The following is a 20,343-nucleotide window of genomic DNA, read 5'->3' as shown; positions in this document are numbered from 1 at the left end:
GGTAATTCAAAACCCATTTTAAAATGCTTACTCTATTTTGTGGAAGGCTTGTGCTGCAGCCTTCTTTTTTGTGAGCCATGCTGTAATTTTATTAGTTTAGATGTGTGGATGAGGTATGTATGGACAGCGCCAGCCTGTCCTGATGATATAAAGTTCAAATACCAACAGCTGAAGACCTAGACAACAGCCCTAAACAAAGTAAGAAGCATCCATCCTAAAAAGAAAAGGACAAAACAAACAACAGAAGGAAGATCAAAGCCAGGTTCAAGGCTAAAAGTCACCCTGCAATTGACGGGTGATCAATCCAAACCCAGAGGCAGCATGACACAGGAAGACCTATAGACTTTGAATCCAAACTAAAAATCTATAAAAAAGAAGGGTGAGATGAAAGACTTTGGGTAACATTCTGCTATCAAAATCGAGGGGCATCGGTGTGCGCCCAACAGAGACCCGACTACTCCCCGTGCCCAGCTTTCCTGGCCAGTTAGCTGTCACGAGCTACAATCCCCAGCTGCGAACTCAAGCTACAATCGGGACTGGTAACTATCCAGCAGCTGCAGGACGTGTGTGTGTGTGTGTGTGTGTGTGTGCACGTCTGTGTGTATTGTTATTTGCTAGTAGTTATAGATCATAATAGATGTGGCATCTTTGTCTTGACCCCTAAAAACGATCCCGTGTAGTTTTGTCTGTACAATAGGGGGGCTGCTGGTGGGTGCTAAGCACCCACCTTCTCCCCCCCACCCCCCCGTGATGCTCCAGCCCTGAAGCATCCATGGAGTTGGCGCCTATGTTTGTAAGAACAAATAAGCCAGTTTCCAGGAAAAGTTCTAGACCTGCTCCTGATGTTTCACTGACAGCACAAAGACATGGGAAGAGTAGAAAAGAATTTGTGCTTAGTTTACTCACCTCATATAGCTTAGATGCAACCAGTTTTCCACCCGTACTGTTAATACTCTCCATCACCACAACCTGGAAAACAGTTAAATAGAAGAAACCATGACACCAGGGTAACTGCTTGTTCAGACTCAGGAAAGGGCTAGGCTATTGATAAATATCTAGCTCTTACTTAGTATTTGCTTCAGTAGATTGCAAAGCACTTTACAAAAGAGGTCAAAAGCATTAGCCCCGTTTTACAGAGGGGAGACTGAGGCACTGAGAGGGGTCATGACTTGCCCAAGGTCACCTGATAGGCCAGCGGCAGAGCCAGGCATAATATCCAAGTCCCCAGTCCAATGTTGTGTCTACTACACCAGACTGGTTTTATTGTAAGGTAATATACGTCTGCTGATCCCCCAAGTAGTAACAACAACACCTTGGCTATTATTTTTCATATCCAGATCTCAAAGTGCTTTACAAAACAAAGCAAGCATCATCCCCATTTTAAAGATAGATGAACTGAGTCACAGAGATTAAGTGATTTTCAAAGTTACCCAGATTCCACTGAAACTGATTAGGCTCCTTTGACAATTCTAACCCTCCCACCCAGCATTTGAGAAACCAGGACTCAAACCTTGAAAACTACCTTATATAATTCATGCATCTCAAAGTAATGGACAAACTTCCTAGCCCCCTCTGCCCCCAGCAATATGCCCTAGCCAACACCTCACCTGTCCTGGAAAGAGGGAGTATTCTTTCAGTTCTGATAAATCTACAGGAACTTGCCCTCCTGAAGAGTGTTCCCGATCCCCTTCTAGAATGACTGACTTGCCATTCAGTTTTCCGTTGCTGTCACAGCCAATCTGTCCCAGCACAGTGACCGGTTCCTACAGAACAGAAAGCATAGAACGATCTTAGCCAAAGGAATCCTACAGCACAAATTCATCTCCCATGCAAGACAGCAGTCTCCGAAGCTCCACAAATTCCCAGTGTATGGATCTTGCCTTAAAAACTAAGATGAGCCTCAGGACAAGAAAGAGAAACCTCAGGCCTAATTTTCAGGCCGAATTTTCACCTGCAATAAACGAGCCTAACAATGGACTTCCTGGGAGAGAAATAAAGCTCTCTCTCAATGAATCAGGTGTGGATGCAACTCATTGCAGACAAATTTTTACTGTAGTTTGCAAATCAGGCCCATTTTTGCTGGGCCAACTTGGCTTAAGGAGGCGGTAATGCAAACCAAGCAAATTGATGCATGGTCACAGTTGTATCTCAATACTCTAGTATCAGAGACACTCACAATATTTAAGGTATTTATCCTCATTACACCCTGGTATGGTAAACAAAGCACTATTATTCCACTGCACGGATGGGGAACTAAGGCATGCAAAAATTTAGCGACTTCCCAAGGTCATACAGGGAGTCTGTTGGCCAAGCAGGGAATTGAACCCAGGTCTCAGGCCAGTGCCCTAAACTCTAGACCATCTGTCCTCTCTGGTTTGGACTGTCTCACTGTTCAGGTTGTGCAAGTCTGCTATGCTGCTCTCCACATCCTACAGACATCCTCACATGCTCCAGCTGGTCTTCTGGCTCTGGCTCTTTAGACAGTTCCAACATACTGCTGACTTTCTGGCTATTGGTTCTCCTTATATGTAAAAGCTGGAGTCTACTTAAGCCTAATTTATATGGATAACATTAACATCCACTATTACATAAAACAGGAAGTTTAGAAGGAATTTAAGCCCTCCTGTCTAAAGGCACATGCCGGTGCGTAAACAGGCATGTGGAAAGTCCCCTATAGGAGTAATTCCATTGTTGTCCTCCTTGACGTTTCTTACACCTTCCTCTAAAGCATCTGGTATTGGCCACTGTCAGAGATAGGATACCAGGCTACACAGGCCCCTGGTCTGATCCAGTCTGGCAAGTCCTCTATTCTTATAAGTTTCCTTGAGAATAAGGAAGCAGAGGGTAACTACACAACACGCTGTTGACCAACAGTCTCAAAAGTGAAACTTCTAAATATTCTGCAATATTTAATGGAAGAATCACTACCAATGCAATGTAATGACAGACAAAGACATAACAACAGAAGACAATTTCAAACGCACACATTTATGAAAAAGCTCCTGAGATGCAGGGCGTACCTGTGCAGGGACTAACACAGAGGTGAACTCCTCGATCTTGTAATGTTTCTTCAGTGCATCCCCGAGTTCTTCTATCTTCCAGGACAGTACTAAAATCATAAAACAGTGTAAGAACATTTAAGATTTCTGCAGAAACAAGGAGATAGAACGTGAAATCGGCAGCCAATTTAAAATAGAGTTTCTGTTTCAGGATCCAAGGTACTTATCTGGCCCCCCCCACCAGGGAACCTAAGAGTCTCACAGATTTTTAACATTCATCCTCACATTACCCCACGCAAGGTGGGAAGCGCTGTTATCCCTATTTTATAGATACGGAACTGAGGCACAGAGAAACTAAATGATTTACCTAAGATCACACAGGAAGTCCATGGCAGAGCAAGGAATTGAATCCAGGCCTCTCAAGTCCCAGGATCACACTTTATCCTACTGCCTTAATAAAATTCCATAACTCCCCTATTTCCATATACCCCAGCAGTCACCAATGTCTGATACTACTCTAAAGCAGAAGAAAGTACTTCTGCCTAACCAGTAAGGGAACAGCTATAGCAATAGATAGTGACTTCTTGAGATCAGGAAAGGCAAACTTAATTGCCTATTTTAACTGGAAGTCAAATTCCATCTTTTAATAGTATGAAATACCTGGATCGTTCCAGATGAGCATGTTGACCAGTATAGAAAATGTTAATTGAGGGGCTCCTAATTACCCTCTCTCATGAGAGAAGCAAAGGGGCAGTCAGTGAAATTGGAAGGCAACAAATTTAAAAAAAACTTAAGTAAAGATCTTCCTTCACTGGCCACACATACAAAATAAATAGTTAGCCTGTGAAACATACAGCTACAAGATGGTATCAAGAATTGAGTGGGATTCAGCATCTATATGGACAGGACTATTCACAGTTCCATGAAAAAGGATTGGGGCAGGGGGTTGGCAGGAGAGGGAGAAGAAAGAAAATAAATCCACTTGCTTCAAAGCTTGAGTCAACTTCCAATCTCCCCTATGGGCAGGTTATTCCATAACTGACCACCTCAAGTTTCTTGCAGCTTCCACAGACGTATCTAGCGCCGAACACTGTTGTCCAATATCTTGTCTCCTAAACAAAATGCTGCCTTGAACCAGTATGGGAATTCCTATTTATATGGGCAAACCAAATCTCTCACCTTTCACTAAATTACTGGCCTGACTTTCAGTGATGCTGAACCCAGCGGAAGCTGTAGATGGTCAGCACCTTCAAATACAAGACCTGATTTTCAGTCAATCACTGCAGTATCAAAGCATCTTACACACACACACACACACACACACACACACACACACACACACACACACACACACACACACACACACACACACACACACACACACACACCAAACGCAAAGTGAAGTTCCTAGCAGACTTCCTGGAGTCTCTGGCATTGCTCCCTTTTCAAGGTCTCAACGGTGTGTAGGGTTTTTTTTGTTTGTTGGTTGGTTGGTTGCTTGGGGTTTATTGAGTACAAAGGGGTGTCAGTTTTCTGCATGCTGTTCTTAAGATTTTGCAGCATTTTCTAAATGTGGTCAGGGCCTGGACTTGCCTAATCCCCTCTAGAAGTTTGCTCCATAGCTGGTCCTCTTATCCAAAAATGCACTGCCCCAGTTCTCACATGCTTCAGCCTGTGCTTTGTGGTCTGTATTATCCCAGAGGAGCACAGCTATCATGGTGGTTCATAGATCAAAATTTGCTCTTTGATCTCACTGGGGGCTGATCCATTAATTGCTTTGAAAATTAGGACCCAGGCATCAGACCTGCATCGCAAGCTAACTGGGAGCCAGTGGAGGAACTTGGACATCAGCCTGATGTGCTCACAGCAGCCTTCAAAATGTTCACTAGAAAAAGTTTTCATTAGGAAGAAGCTTCTGGCTTCCCTAGTTAGTAAAGATGTGAAGAGCCAAAGTGTAAGATACCATAAGTCATTAGAGGTTCTTACATACAAAAAAAATGTAAGGTACCTTCCCGGATGTCATGAAGCTTTTGGAACATGAATTTGTAACTCTTGGTGAGCAACCGTTCTGGTGGACCAAAGAGCTTCACACTTGATCCATGGCCTCCTTTTCCACTCCAGGACGTGTCCTGTACAGAGCCGAATGAGGTTACCACCTCACCCCGGTTGCTCCGGGAGCCATACTTCTGAGAGGGAGTAGCGCTGCATGGAGGGAAGAAAAGAAACTATGAAAAGTAACTTGATCTCATCTGACGTTGAAAGCAACAAATCCACTACAAGTTAGACCAAGCCTTGTGTAACATGGATTTATTCTGATATCTAATATCTTAGACGCAGAGACCACTTGTTCTGCCACAGAAATGGAGCCACCTTTTGGGTCGGATGTGGCAGCTGTTTAACACAATACTATACAATAATCCTGTATCCACATGAAACTGCAGGGGGAGTTTTAAGCAGGCAAGAATATAGGTACCTAAGTTGAAATTTAACCATGTGATGGGGTTATTGTCACTAATGCTTACAAAGAAAAAAGCCTCAACACAAACAAACCATAACTCAGTGGGCTCTTCAATGGCTAAGTGGTTGAGGTACTGGTAGCAAGTTTCTCTTATGACCTGTGCCTTTCCTACTACCCAAAGGCACGTGCAAGTATCAGGAGAAGAAGCGGACTCCCAGAAACGGTTCTGAGCCAGCAGCTTGTTGAAGTCTTTCCCACTGTACCCTATATGTCTCTTAGATAACAGTAGTCTAATCGGTCAGTAGTTTCTGCCCACCCAAACCCAGTAGTGGTAGATCTTTGTCTCTACCCTGTTGGCTGTCTTTGGGAGAGGAAAGCAGAGACATCTCTGGTCAGATAGCATCCCACACTGGTCAGTCATTTCAGAAGGATTGCCCAGTGGGTAGGGCACCATCTTAGGATTTAGGAGACATGGTTCAATTCCTGCTCCACCACAGAGTCCCTGTGTGATCTCAAGAAAAAAAAAAAAAAAAAAAAAAAATCACTTAACCTAAGCTCCCCATCATTAAATAGGGGATAATAGCACTGCCTTAGCTCACAGGGGAGTTGTGAGGTGCTTTGACGTGAGTGATAGGGACCATATATGTGGTTAAAAGAGACAGAAAGATCTGCTCCCTGACTTACTCTAGTTTTGCCCCTATGTCATCAGATTAGCATACACCATGAGACTAGGAGGGCAGTGTGGATTAGGGCACCAAACCAGGACTCAGGAGACCTGGGTTTTATTCCCAAATTCTGCCCCTGACCTACTTTGTGAGCTTGGTCAAGTCACTTTGCCCATTTTTCTCTCAGCCTTCATCTGTCATGTCTAACTAGCTCTTTGGGGCAGGGATTCTCTCATTATGTTTGTAGAGTGTCTATCACAATATGGTCCTAACCTCAGGTACAGCCTCTAAATGCTACTGCATAGTTGTTAATAATCTGTGTCCATAGTTGCCAACTTTTCCCGCCACCGGGGGGTGCTCATGTGGCGGGAAAGCTCTGGGAGCCAAGGGGAAAACCAGCCATGTGGCATGCTCAGGGGAGGTGGTGAGTGGGGTGGAGCACCCACAGAGTTGGCACCTATGTCTGTGTCCATAATCAACAGGGTTGCAAAGACAGGAGTTGGAAAGATTCATATATTTTAAGGCCTGAAGGGACCATTATGATCATCTAGTCTGAACTCCTGTATAGTACAAGCCAGAGAACCTAATCCAATAATTTTTGCATCAAACCCATAAATTCTGCTTGAGCTACAGCATATTTGTTAGAAAAAATATCTAGTTTTGATTTCAGGATTTCAAGTGGAGAATCCAGCACATCCATAGCTAAACTATTGCAACAATTACCCTCACTGTTGAAAATTTGCACCTTTTTCTAGCCTGAATTTGTCTAGCTTCAGTTTTCAATAAGTGGATCTCATTCTGCTAAATTAAAGAGCTGCCTACTATCCAAAATCTCTTCCCCATGTACATACTTAAGGACTGTGACCAAGAGTTTGGGGTAAAATAAAGAGACTGAACTTAAGTTTCTCACTTTAAAGGTCTGTTTTCTAGATCTCTGATAATAATTGTGGCTCTTTTTTTGAACCCTTCCCAATTTTTCAAAATCTTTTTTGAATATGAACACCAGAACTGGATGTAGTGATCCCATAACGGTTTCAATAATGCCACACACAGAGGTAGTATCACTTCCCTACTTCTGTGTGGTATTCCCCTGCTTATACAAGAGGAAATTCAGTTTCTAGTTTCATATGTCTTGAGGCTTTAGCTTCAAGATTCAGTCACAATTTAAACCACATTCAAAGTTAGTGTGAAGAGGAGTCAGGGAGCTGCTAGAAGAGCCAACTCAAGTGGGAGACCAATAGGACCATACCTTGGTGAGAAGCTGTTTGGAGAGAAAACTAAGTGGGGGCTACGGGTGGATAAAGTCCTTTTAGACCGTGGATTCTCTGGTGTCGTTATGTTCCGTTTCTGAGAGCCCTACAATACAGGAAGAACAGATGTATCGGTCTTTCCCAGACTACTTTGAAATTCAATTGAGGGTTTTACACATATGCCATTCTCTGTCAGCTACTACTCCTCAGGAGACGCATGAGAGGGCCTTATTCTCCATTGCAATGCACCTAGTGTAGTCGTTTAGATCCATACCATGTAAAATGGGTGCAAAATGCTCCCAAATGAGATTAGTAGGGCAACAAAGTATCAGGCCTATGACTTTTAAAGTGACACAGGCCCCAAAACTGCAATGACATTTGCACAGATGCAGGGCCGGCTCTACAGTTTTCACCACCCCAAGCAGCACGCCGAATTGCCGCCGCGGGGGTGGGGGCAGTCCGTGTGCCCTTAGGGCGGTAGGCGTGTTTCCGTGGCGGCAGCAATTCGGCAGCAGCTTCTATGTTTAGCTGTCCGCGGCGGCTTCAGCTAAACATAGAAGCTGCCGCCAAATTACCACCGCTGTGGAAACGCACCTGCCGCCCTAAGGGCAAACGGACTGCCCCCGCCCCTGTGGCGGCAATTCGGCGCACTGCTTGGGGGCAAAAAACAACAGGGACTGCCGCCCCTTGCAGGTTGCTGCCCCAAGCACCAGCTTGGAATGTTGGTGCCTGGAGCCGGCCCTGCACAGATGGACCCCTGCATCCACACCAAATTCAAAGCAGTATGCAGAAGTCATTGATGGACTGGGGCTTTATTCCTTAAAAACAGCCCTGCAACAGTTATGAAAACTGTCCAGCCCAGCCACAAGATCTATCTTCCCTCCCTTACCCTGATGAAAGGAAAACAGTATTTAATCACACACCTATAAGAAAGAAAATTGTGCTCACCCTAGATGAGAGAGTAAATCTTTTCTTGCTTTAAGATAGAAGAAATAGCAAACAAACAGTAACGCTTTCACATATGCCTCAAAATTCCACCCAGTTTCCAACATCTCAGAAGAGAATGGAGCTGGGTAGCTCTTTTTGGAATAGAAACACACAGAAGACTATATACTTACTTTTGACGGTGTAGTGTAGGCATCTAAGAGGTTCTCCTCTTCCTCCTCTACGTCAATGCTAACAAATATTAGTCATGGATGAGAACAGAGTCCTGTCTACTGAAATATAGGCTTTGATCATTTGTTGCCCTGCACCTTTACTCAGTCATTTGCAAAATCCTATGGTTCTGTCTTGGAAGTGTATTGCCCTACACACGTGCAGCCATTTACACTAGTACAATGGAGAATCTGGTCCATAAATTCCAATTAAAGTGCTTAAAAACAAAGACATTTAGAGGTAAAACTATCTTTAGAGGGCCATTGCCCTTCTTGTAAAATGTAGGTCACAAGATTTTTGCCAAGCACTAAAAATTCATTCTTGATTTAGTCGAATATGAACTATCCAAGAGTGCCTCAGAAGTATCTCAAAAGTTTGCAGTTCTGAGAGCAACTTAAGATATTGACAAGAAACATTACACAAAAGGAAAGCATTTTCCAACCTTAAAGTTAACAGCTTTCTCCCATCCTGCTCTTTAATGCATGGAGAAGCCTCCTCAAAATCCAATTCTGCTATAACAATCACAGAAGACTGCCAACTGATGTTGTCTACGTAGTTTTTGTCCCTGCATAACTACATCAGTTACATTAAATTACACTGTAGGCTCTTTGGGGTATCTTCCTACATTTTGAACAGGAACAAGCACAGAGGAGCCCAGTACAAGCACTGACTCTTTAGCAGTTTCTCCTGGTGTTGCAGAGTAAGTTGTTACTTATCTTTGATCTAAGGCTAGGAGAACATTAATATTAAAAATCTTTACTAGAGAAAGTTGACTACCTATCTTAGGTACTTATAATTCCTATCATCATAGCGTCTGAGACTCTCACAATCTTTAATGCGACATGCATCCGCAAGGTAGGGCAGTGCTACTGTTCTCACTTTACAGATAGAGAAATGAGGCACAGAGAAACTAAGTGACTTGCCCATGGTCACAAAGAAAATCTGCAGCATAGCAGGTAATTGAACCTGTATCCAGAATTCTAGGCTAGCACCCTAACCACTGAACCATCCTTCTTCTCTTGAGTAAGATTACATGTAATTAATTCCTTGTAAGCTATGCTATATAGTAACATCAAAGTACAGGCTGAATCAAGAAAGTCAGCTAAAAAGGGACTTATTTTGCCTTTTCAGTTAGAAGTCCTAATATTAAACAAATAGAGAAGGATACAGTCCCTGAATGGTGTTTATATCTTTGATTCCAGAGTATCTGTTGTCCTTTTTTTGATGAGCTTTAGTAACTCTTTTGTTGAGTACCTGAGGAATAATGAAAGTCCATGACTATTTCAAGCTACACACATCACCTGATTATATAGCACTTCGCATCTCTAAAGATCTTTAAGGGTGTTAACCAATTAATCCAACCCTGGGTCTTAATCTTCACCATCATCTCACAGACAGAGAAACTGAGGCACAGAGAGATGAAATGTCACCCTAGGCTACAGAGAGAAACAGCATCAGAGTTAGGATTAGACCTTGGGAGTTTGCAGCCCTGTGTTCAAGCCCTCAGACTTCTGTTGAAAAATTTCAAAGAATTTCAAAAGCAATTTGGGATTCTAGAATGTGCTCAAATGTCTAGTGGCTGCTAAAAATATGGCACAGATAGGGACCTGTATAAGATTGGGGGATTCAATATCAACCTATAAAGCAGTTTCTTTTTCTGCTTTAAAAGCAATGGAGTGTCTCAAAAATATTAAGCTTTCCTTTCTCTCACTCTTTGAACGTTTTGTCTATTTAGATTGTTTGCTTTTCAGAGCGGGGACTTGCTAAATGTGCATATATAGGACACAGCACCATAGGACTGCTGTTCTCAGTGGGGACCTCTAGGTGTTACTATAATACAAAAAATAAGATAAATAATCTACAGAGCAGCAAGAAGCCAAAACACCATACACAATTACTACTATATGTAGGACAAGAGGTGGTTTGAATTTGTTTCACTCTCAGTACATTTGTCTTAATTATGATAAAATTATATTAAAGAAAGTATTTCTAATCAACACATTCTAAAACTGCACCATGTACAAGACAAGTTGTACTTTAGCTGTGCCTGCAGGCACAGATCTTATTAATTCCCAGCTAGGTTTCAAGTTGACCTGCTGGCATAGACACATGCCTCATCTACACCAGAGTGTAGGAACTTAGTGCAAGCTATACAGTCTTAAAAACATGACCTTTTCCCCTAGTCTACACAAAGCAAACTACACCTCCTCCCAACCCTCTATTAGCTGTTTAGTAAACATCATTCTTACTTCATGTTCAAAGACATTCAGGATCTCTACAGTGAGACGAGACCCGTCTTCTTTAGTTGTAGTGAAGGCAACTAATTCATTAGCCAAGTCACCCTGTGCCAGTCTGTGCGTCATGCATAGTTCAACCACTGCAAGAGGACAGATGTTTTATACAGAGCTGAATCACTGATGAATTTGCAGATGTCCTCTCTCTCGCTTTAACAGGCAGACACCACAACTACAGTTGTTTAGCACTGCAGAGGGCAGATTAGAGTCAAATCACAGTTGTCCCTCGCTATTTTCGGCGCCAAACGAAAGAGGCACTTTGTCCCCCCTCACAGCCTCTGGGAGGGAGCAACACAACTTTATCAGCAGGCATCCTTGACACAAACAGCATCTAGTTCCAAACACTAGTTTTCCCAAAGTTAAACACAGGAAACGGATCAACAAGTGACATTAAGCACAGAAGGAAGCAGCGTCCAAAGAGCAAATTTTGCCGCTCATCACTTTTCTGAATCATACCCCCAAAACCCCTCCTCCAGACACCCCCGCAATTTCCCCTCCCCGCCAGGATTTCAATTTACCCCATCACCTTACTCCCACCGCGCCATACCTGCCGCCACCCCACGGCCCGCGTCACCCACCCCTCCTCACAAGCCCCAGAACACCGCCCCACTCGCCCGCTCCGTGCGCCCCCACAACCCCTGCTGCACCTGCCCCAGAGCCCCCCCGTCCCAATTTCGCCCTCAAACCCCGCTTCGGTTCCTGCTACCTCCCCCCACACCTCGTCTGTGCCGCCCTCCTCATCCCCTCTGATCCAGATGGCGCGTGCCGCCTCCCTCACGTTTGTCGGGCACCTCCTCTTCTTCATAGCCCACCCCGAAGACCTTGAGATCCTCCAGCAGCTCCTCGACACAGACGGACTCCATTGGGCACCCCCGGCTGCTGAGACAGACAGCAAGCGAAAAACCCGCCACCCTCACGACACTTCATCGCTTTACGGCCGCCGTCGCCTTGCCCGCCCCTGCCTCCAGCAGCCTAAGGGGCGGGGCCTATTCCGACTGGGCGCGGCTAGCTACCGCTGAGCGGCTAATAGGGAGAAGGCGGGGTAGCGCCCTCAGAAATACCGCGTCGGTTGTGACCAAAACCAGAGCTGAGGGGCGTGGCCACACATCCTAGCCGCCTATGAGGAGCCCTGGGCGGGGCTGTTTCTCCCCTTTCGGCTCCGGTGGGAGGTTGGGAACGGTGGGTGGCAGGTGGAGTCTGGCTCGCGGAGCCCCCCAGAGGGAGGGGAGGGTCCGTTGGTTGATCTCGCGCTGCCGGTAGCGCTCGGAAGGCGGGCGGGGGCACGGGATAGTCAGGGTGGCGGATGAGGAGCCTTGGTGAGGGGAGAGTGAGCGAGCTGGGCAGGAGCCGCCTGAGCGGGGTTAGATAAATTGAGCCTCCCCATTCCCAAGGCTGGTGCACGGATGTTTCATGCATTAAATGAAACTTCCACCTTGTGCTCCCCCACCACCGGCAGCTCCGCCCTGAGGTGCCCTTTCCCCCCTTGTGGCAGCTCCCCGCCCCCATACCCTCTGTCCTGAGGTACCGCACCCCCCCCGCCTCACCGTTCGCCCAAGCTTCACACCCTGGGTCCCGACCTCCATCCAAGCATGCATGGCTGGCTTCACTTCTCCACCTTCCAGGCTTGCGGCGCCTAAGCTGATTGGTGCCCCACCAAGCTGGGAGGTGGGAGAAGTGAAGCCAACCACTTGGTGCTTGGGAGAGGCGGGGCGGGCCCCCTGCCTCCAGCTGCTCGGGTTCACCACTAAAGCCATAGCGGGACAAGCAAGGACGGCCACTGGAGAGTGCACCGGTGCTGGCCGTGGCTCTGCTGAAGAAACACCCCCCCTCCATTCTCAGTGCCTAGCAACCGCTTAGGTCGCCGGAATGGTTGCATCAGCCCTGCCCATTCCTCTCCAAGAGTGGAATTGATTAACTCTTCCCTGAGGGAGAGAGATCAGAAGGCCCCCAGAGATGGGCGGGGATTTCTGAGGGGAAATATTTTAAGGGGAGGGAAAGGGTCTTTGATAGCAGAGAAGAGATTGGGGAGAAACAACGCCCTCTTAAAGACTTAGTGTACATACAATGTTGTGTTGCAGTGTTAATCAACTAATTATAATATATTATAATATTGATAAAGTGATGGGTCTAGAAAATTAGTTATGCACTCCCAGAAAAGATCTTGGAGTCCTATGTGGAGAGTTCTCTGAAAACATCAACTCAGTGTGCAGCGGCAGTCCAAAAGCGCAAACCAATGTGGAATATTAAGAAAGGGATAGATAATAGGACTGACAATTCATGTTCCAGGATTTATATAGAGGACCATGCCACATCTTGAATAGTGCAGTGCAATGTGGTTGCCCAATCTCAAAAAAGATAAATTGGATATTGGAAAAGGTTCAAAAAGGGCACAAAAATGATCCGGGGTATGGAACGGCTTCCGTAAATGAGGAGATTAGTAAAACTGGGACTTTTCAGCTTGAAAAGAATGGCTAAGGGAAGATATGAATTGAGGTATTATAACATGACTGGTGTAGAGAACAATAGATAAGGAAAGTGTTTTTACTCCTCTCTAAACACAAGAACTAGGGGTCACCAAATGAAATTAATAGGCAGCAGGTTTAAAACAAACAAAAGGAAGTATTTCTTCACACAATGCAGTCAATCTGTGGAACTCCTTGCCAGAGGATGTTGTGAAGGCCAAGACCGTAACAGGGTTAAGAAAAAAACTAGATTAATCCATGGAGGATAGGTCCATCAATGGCTATTCGGCAGGATGGGCAGGAATGATGTCCCTAGCCTCTGTGTGCCAGAAGCTGGGAATGAGCAGCAGGGTATGGATCACTTGATGATTACCTGTTCTGTTCATTCCCTCTGGGGCACCTGGCACTGGCCACTGTTGGAAGACAGGATATTGGGCTTAGGCTGACCAGATGTCCCAATTTTATAGGGACAGTCCCAATATTTGGGGCTTTTTCTTATATAGGCTCCTGTTACCCCCCCACACACACACCATGTCCTGATTTTTCACGCTTGCTGTCTGGTCACCCTAACTGGGCTAGATGGATCTTTGGTGTGACCCAGTAAGGCATTCTTGTGTTAAACATAGTGAGGTAAACTGCTGCAATTTTTCGTGTGGTTCCTCTTAAACAGATTTAAACTTTACTTGTAGCAGTTTAGCTTGCACCTTACAAGCTAATCCAGTATCACCTGTTTTAAATCAGTGTAAACGTGCCCACCCATGGGTTTGTGCTGATTTGACTGAATTGGCTTTTAAACCAATTTGTGTGAAACTGTTACAACTTGTGTGTGTAGATAAGTCATTAGAGAGCAGGGCTGCACTTAGGGAATAAGAGAAAACTTTTTTTTTTTTTTCCTTTCAAAGAAAGAACTACAAATGATAGAAACAAGATCATACCTGATGAACACGGTGAACAGGAGGATGAGAATGGAAGCTGTAGGTGGAAGAAGAAAAACAGAGAAGAAAGAGCAAGAAAAAACACAGACTTTTAAAGTCAGTGAATTTTATTTTATTCCTTCATGTCCCTACATTTTACTAAAAGCAGCGAAGAATCCTGTGGCACCTTACAGACTAACAGACGTTTTGGAGCATGAGCTTTTTGTGGCTCATGCTCCAAAACGTCTGTTAGTCTATAAGGTGCCACAGGATTCTTTGCTGCTTTTACAGATCCAGACTAACACGGCTACCCCTCTGATACTTGACTACATTTTATTGTATTTCCCTGAGTCATGCCCCACAGCTCCCCATATAAGGGAACAGCAGGGTGGTGCTGGTATGTGGAGTTACCAGGCCCAATCTTAAGCATTGCTTTGCACTTTTAATTCCCATTAGCTTCAATAGTTAAGGCCCTGATCTTGCAAAGATGGAAATTCTGGTGCATAAGTCAAGCTTTCCTCGCTGTCTCTTAGGATCATACTCCTAAAGATAAAGTATGAGTTATCTTTATCTGATTTCATTTAAATTATAAATCCTTTGGGCCAATGACTGTCTGTCTTTTTGTTGTGTAGACTTGCTTGCACAATGCAGGTGGGATGTCTAGGGCAATGGTTTTCAAACTTTTTTTCTGGTGACCCAGTTGAAGAAAATTGATGCCCATGACCCAATGGAGCTGGGGATGAGGGGTTTGGTGTGTTGGAAGGACTCAGAGCTGGGGCAGAGGGTGGGGTGAGGGTCGTGGGGTGGGGCTGGGAATGAGGGGTTCAGGGTGTGGGAGGGGGCTCTGGGAAGGGGATTTGGCTGTGGGAGGGGGTCAGGGCTATGGGCTGGGGGTGTGGGCTCTGGGGTGGGGCTGGGGATAAGGGGTTTGGGGTGCAGGAAGGGGCTCTGGGTTTGGGGGGGCTCAGGGCTGGGGCACAGGGTTGGGCGGCTCCTGGTCAGCAGTGCAGCGAGGTGCCAAGGCTGGCTTCCTGCCTGTCCTGGCACAACAGCCCACACTGTGCTGCAGAAGCAGCTGGCAGCAGATCCGGCTCCTAGGCAGAGGCACGCAAGCAGCTATGTGCAGCTCTTGCCAGCAGGCACTGCTTGGGGCAGGGGCAGCACACAGAGTCCCGTGCCCCCCCGCCCCCGCCTAAGAGCCGGATATGCTGCTGGCTGCTTCCAGGGCGTAGCGTGGTGTCAGAACTGGTAGGGGCTAGCCTGCCTTAGCCGGGCCGCACCGCCGACAGAACTTTAGTGGCATGGTCGGCAATGCTGACCAGAACCGCCAAGACCCAGTGCCTTACAGTACTGCGTTGCGACCCGCAGTTTGAAAACCCTAGGTCTAGGGTAGGCACCATTACAATACAACTAATAGTAATAATTGGTTTTCTGGGCTAATAATATTAGCAATTTTGTAGAATTCAATAAATAACCAGGATAAGAACTGATCACTCATCACATCTGTAATGTAAAGTTTAGAGGTGACTTGCAACAAATTTTTCTCTTTGATTTCTCAGTAGGTACTGATGATCTTGAATGACCTCCCTAAGAGGGCCATTGGTATGCATAAAAGAATTAAAACTTTAAAAAATATGTGTAAGCAGAGTCAGGATGAGCTGTACCCTGACATCTGGTGGTGAAGTATGGGAAGTGTGGAAAGAATGTCTGGAATGCGAAATCTCAAATATTTGACCCTGACATCTGGTGGTGAAGTATGGGAAGTGTGGAAAGAATGTCTGGAATGCGAAATCTATTTGCATAGGCACGCCTACCCCATCCCAGACTGCCGAGCTGTGGGATTGCTTTGTGACAGAAATGACTCAACCTCAGTTGGGTGGTACTTGCTAAACAAGGGACATGGGTTCCAAAACCCTGTGAATAGAGAGAGGTTGGGGACAGGTATTTGTGCCTTGTGGAGCTAGAAGCACCAGTTGCACCCCCTTCTCTCTCCACTGTGGAATGTCAGAGTTGATTTTTTATTCCCTTAAGACTCTAGATACAGGTTGCTGAGCTGAACTCACTTTGGCGAATGGGCAACTGAGCATGGCTCCCCTACATGTGCCTGAGATCACTCAAGAGCTGAATCACAAAAGAGCTGAAATTACTGAGCTGGGAGCACTGAGTACTGTGCTAACTAGTAGGGGAGCCTGAAGCTATACTGTGGACAGTGCAGCTGGTGGAGTAGAGCAGTTTATGGGGATGCTGGAGCAGACCAAGACAGCTGGTGGAGTGCTGGCAGAGCGAGTGCTGTGGGCTGTGTGAGAGCCCCAGAGCGAGCGAGCTGAGCAGTTTGGCGACAACTGAAGCAGCTCACGAGGCAGCTGGTGGGGCGGAGCAGTTTGTGAGGACGGCCGAGGGCAGAGGGAGGGCTGGTAAGGCGGAGCAGTTTAGTGGAGAGGCGGAAGCAGAACCCACAGAGCAAGGGCAGTTGACCCTGGACCACGTAAGGTGCGCTTTACCAGGCTGGGGGGAGGCCCTCTACAGATAGACTCTGATTTTGGGGGCATTGCCAGCAGACTTTGGTTGTTGGACTTTGGAGGATTGGACTTTAAGACCAAGGGAAAGGACATGCCAAATGTACTGGGGGTGGTGGTTATGGTTGTGTTATAACTCTGTTTGTGGTGTGCCAATGGATGCCACATATTCCTTCTTATTAAAAGATTCGCTACACTCAGACTCCGTGCTTGCGAGAGGGGAAGTATTGCCTCCTAGAGGCGAGGATATGGTATGTAAGTGTCCCAGGTCATGGGTGGGGGCTCGAGCGGTATGCCTTGTGTTATTGAACACGGAACCCCTGGATACTGAACTGCCCTTGTTGTGCCAACTCAGAGGGCAGAAGGTGTACATATGTTGATCCTCGGATCACACAAAGGGATCCTGGAGGCTCCAGTCATCAACACTGAACTGGCTGTTGAATGTCTGTTGCGCGCATGCAGTGGGCTGACAGGCTCCCGGTAGCACAAGCTGGACCATGTGCTCTCAGGTCGAGAAGCAGCCTGTACGTCCGGCTCTAGCCTTAGGTGCTGCCAGGAGTATCTGTGTAGGGATATCAAAGAAGTTTAGACTAACATGTATGTGGGAATGATTTATGATTTATGGTCATTAATACTTTATAACTTAGGTTTATGTTAGAAGTAATTTGGGAGATTTATTGATTTATTGTTAATTATTGTATAACTAAGTTTATTTAGAAGTAAATTTGGATATATTATTGATATTGTTAATTGATATTGTATACTTAAGTTTGATGTTAGAGTAAATTTGCAGTGATTTGTTGTTAGAAATACGTGTTGTGAAGCCTGCTCAAAGAGATACGTTGTATAAACCGGTTTCAAGTGAAATTGTAATTGTTCACTTCTAAATTGGTCTGTGTAACCTCAAAGAGATACTTTGAGCTACTTCTAAATTGGTTAATTGACGCAGCACGGCGAGCTCAACTGATTCTGTAAGCTGCTAATGGTAATGACTCAGCGCGCAAACCGTCATTGACCCTAGCCTCAGGCAAACTGTGTTAACTACTACAAATAGAGACCTCACCTCTGTAAAAAAACAGGAGTCTCACACCCAAAAAGAAAAGATAAAGAGACAGTAGAAGAAATGTAATTAAGGTAAAGCCTGTATGTGAATGAGTGCCCAGTTTAAATGATGAATGGTTAAGGAGTTACCAGCCTGAAAAATTCAGTGTTAGCTGAAGAAGGTGTCAAGTGGAATCAACCAGACGACTCCCGGAGGGCGAACTGGGATCCACCCTAAGCACCTAACAAACATCTGACCACCTCAAGCACCTAAACAAACTGACAGAATGGAGCCAGCGCCCTGCTGATTGATTTGGCAACAGCAGGATGAAAACACAGGGAAAAAATCCCTATAAAGTTGGACTCTAAAGACTGAGGACTTTGAGTCTACGGTTCTGCTGCCAGCCTCCAGGAGCATCAGGTGCACCTGACCCGGACTCGGCTCCACTCTTGTGTACAGGGTACCTGGCCAGTATTCTGTCACAAGCAACTTTAGGCTGGTAACTATAATATCTACACAGAACTTGTGTGAATGATTGTGTGAATGGATATATAGAGAGAGAGAATTATAGGAATAAGTAACCAAACAACATTGTTTGCTGTTATCTTTTATTTTATTATGGTATTTATAATAAATGTGACAAATGTCTTGTCCCCTTTAAGATCCTGCTAGTTTTTATTGGTATAACATCTGCATGTTGCCCCGCCCTCAGGCATATTTCCCATTGGCTGGGTGAGGACAGGGGAGGAATTAGTGCCACTCATGAGCACTCATGTGGGGGGGCAGTTGAGGGGTCACATGGCACGTACCTCTCTCTCTGTTGCCCAGCACTCTTCTCCTAGTGTGACTAGGCTTGAGCTGCAGCAAACCACAGTCTGTTGCCCTGTTGGTGACACCCAGGAGTTGAAGGTATGTGGATCCCCATTTCCAAGTGCTGGGAATGGGGCTGTACCCCCTCCTCACTGAATCCCTCCTCATCCCAAACCCCCTGCACCTCCATCCCCCTATCATTGCATCCCTCCCTGTCCCACCCCCGTCCAATCCCATCCTGCCCCCCACACCTACCCATCCCAGCTCTGTACCCCTTACAGCATTCTCCTACCCATCCTCTCCACCTCCCAGAGCTGCCACCCCCATATCTGTCACACCCCTGCTAATGGACCCATTGCAGCTGTGATAATGCATGGTCCTAATTCTACACACAATTACAATATAGACATTTATGAAATAAAAATATATTTATTGGTTTATCATTTCCACAAGTTACCACCACTAACAAATGTGAACTGTAGTCCATTTTCTCATAGATGGAACAGAATTGTTGCACCAATGTTGAATGATACAAAACATTTATACAGATGACGTGACATGAACAAATCAGGTTTTGTACTTGTCAAGAGCAATATCTGACAAGTTATTAAGAAAATAGAGCTAAGGGTGGAGCAGATTCTTAGTTTCCCTTTTGGATTACCCATTAACCCTTGAGAAAGTAAAATTGATCCCCAATTTCTGTTTTACAAGTTGTATTCTTACTTGCTGTCTTAATCACCTGCATTTGAAGCTTAAATTCACTTTGACCTATTCACCTCTTTGTTATTCATCCATTCTGGAGAGCAATATTAGCATGTAGGAGTATATGTATATGGCATTGTGGAAACAAATACTGGAATGCTGTATCTGTTTCTGGTGTCTACATTTTAAATAGGATGTTGAAAAATTGGGGAGGGTGTAAAAGATAATTTGAGGACTAGAGAAAATGCTTATGAGAGGCTTAAAGAGGGCAATATGTTTAGTTTATCAGAAAGAAGACTGAGAGGTGATTTGATTATGGTGTAGAAGTATCTTCATGGGGAAATAATATCAGATATAACTTAGATAATATTTTCACCTCATGGTCCCAGAGATTCAGACAAGGTTTTCATCTCGAGGCCAAAAGACCAAAAACATCAAGACACTTGATCACGGCCTTGGATAGGCCAAGAGACTGCTCACACTACAGGGCTCCTTCATTTAGCAGAGAAAGGCATAAAAAATGTGTGGAAGATGAAGCCAGAAAAAAATCAAATTAGAAATAAGGCACACATTTTTATCAGTGAGAGTGATTAACAATTGGAACAGATTACAATGGGAAGTGATGGGTTCTCCATCTCATAAGGTCTTTAAATCAAGACTAGATGCATGTCTTCCAGAAGTGCTTTAGACCCGGGGTCAGCAACCTATGGCATGCATGCCAAAGGCGGCACATGAGCTGATTTTTCTGTGGCACTCTGCTGCTGGCCTGAGGTCCCGGCCACCGGCCCTGCTCAGCCCGCTGCCGGCCTGGAACCCCAGGCCGGCAGTGGGCTGAGCAGGGCCAGCGGCCGGGACCCCAGTTGGCAGGGGCCAGCGGAAGGAACCCCAGACTGGCAGTGGCTGAGTGGGGCCGCGGCTGGGACCTCGGCTGGCAGGGGCCACTAGATGGAACCCCAGACTGGCAGTGGCTGAGCGGGGCCGCGGCTGGGACCTCGCCTGGCAGAGGCCGCTAGATGGAACTCCAGACTGGCAGCGGGCCACTGCCGGTCTGGAGTTCCATCTACCGGCTCCTGCCA

The 20,343-nt window shown here is 45.7% G+C and overlaps 2 protein-coding genes across 4 annotated transcripts in view; one reads left to right on the top strand and one right to left on the bottom strand.

Annotated features, from left to right (window-relative positions):
- Window positions 1–11,754, bottom strand: part of POLA2 (DNA polymerase alpha 2, accessory subunit) — a 49,265-nt gene extending 37,511 nt beyond the window's left edge. For 2 of the 3 annotated variants that reach the window (XM_075073300.1, XM_075073301.1), the window contains exons 1-9: window positions 11,634–11,754; window positions 10,777–10,904; window positions 9,696–9,781; window positions 8,491–8,548; window positions 7,372–7,478; window positions 5,008–5,201; window positions 3,021–3,109; window positions 1,608–1,763; window positions 907–969 (exon numbers count right to left, since the gene is read on the bottom strand). In XM_075073300.1, coding sequence (XP_074929401.1) covers window positions 907–969; window positions 1,608–1,763; window positions 3,021–3,109; window positions 5,008–5,201; window positions 7,372–7,478; window positions 8,491–8,548; window positions 9,696–9,781; window positions 10,777–10,904; window positions 11,634–11,748 — 996 coding nt within the window. In that variant the 5' untranslated portion in view covers window positions 11,749–11,754. Of the gene's footprint in view, window positions 1–906; window positions 970–1,607; window positions 1,764–3,020; window positions 3,110–5,007; window positions 5,202–7,371; window positions 7,479–8,490; window positions 8,549–9,695; window positions 9,782–10,776; window positions 10,905–11,599 lie in introns of all 3 variants that reach the window. The other variant, XM_032804245.2, reaches the window with a different exon arrangement.
- A 3,435-nt stretch (window positions 11,755–15,189) lies between these two features.
- The window catches only part of FAU (FAU ubiquitin like and ribosomal protein S30 fusion), a 140,551-nt gene continuing 135,397 nt past the window's right edge, over window positions 15,190–20,343 (top strand). Inside the window, exon 1 of the mRNA XM_075073384.1 lies at window positions 15,190–15,194. The gene's annotated coding sequence lies outside the window, so the exon portion shown is untranslated. The remainder of the gene's footprint in view (window positions 15,195–20,343) is intronic.

Source organism: Chelonoidis abingdonii, chromosome 17 (genome assembly GCF_003597395.2).
Source record: "Chelonoidis abingdonii isolate Lonesome George chromosome 17, CheloAbing_2.0, whole genome shotgun sequence".
Classification (NCBI taxonomy): domain Eukaryota; kingdom Metazoa; phylum Chordata; order Testudines; family Testudinidae; genus Chelonoidis; species Chelonoidis abingdonii.
The sequence above is the reverse complement of the archived record's forward strand: the minus strand, read 5'-3'. Positions and strand labels throughout refer to the sequence as shown.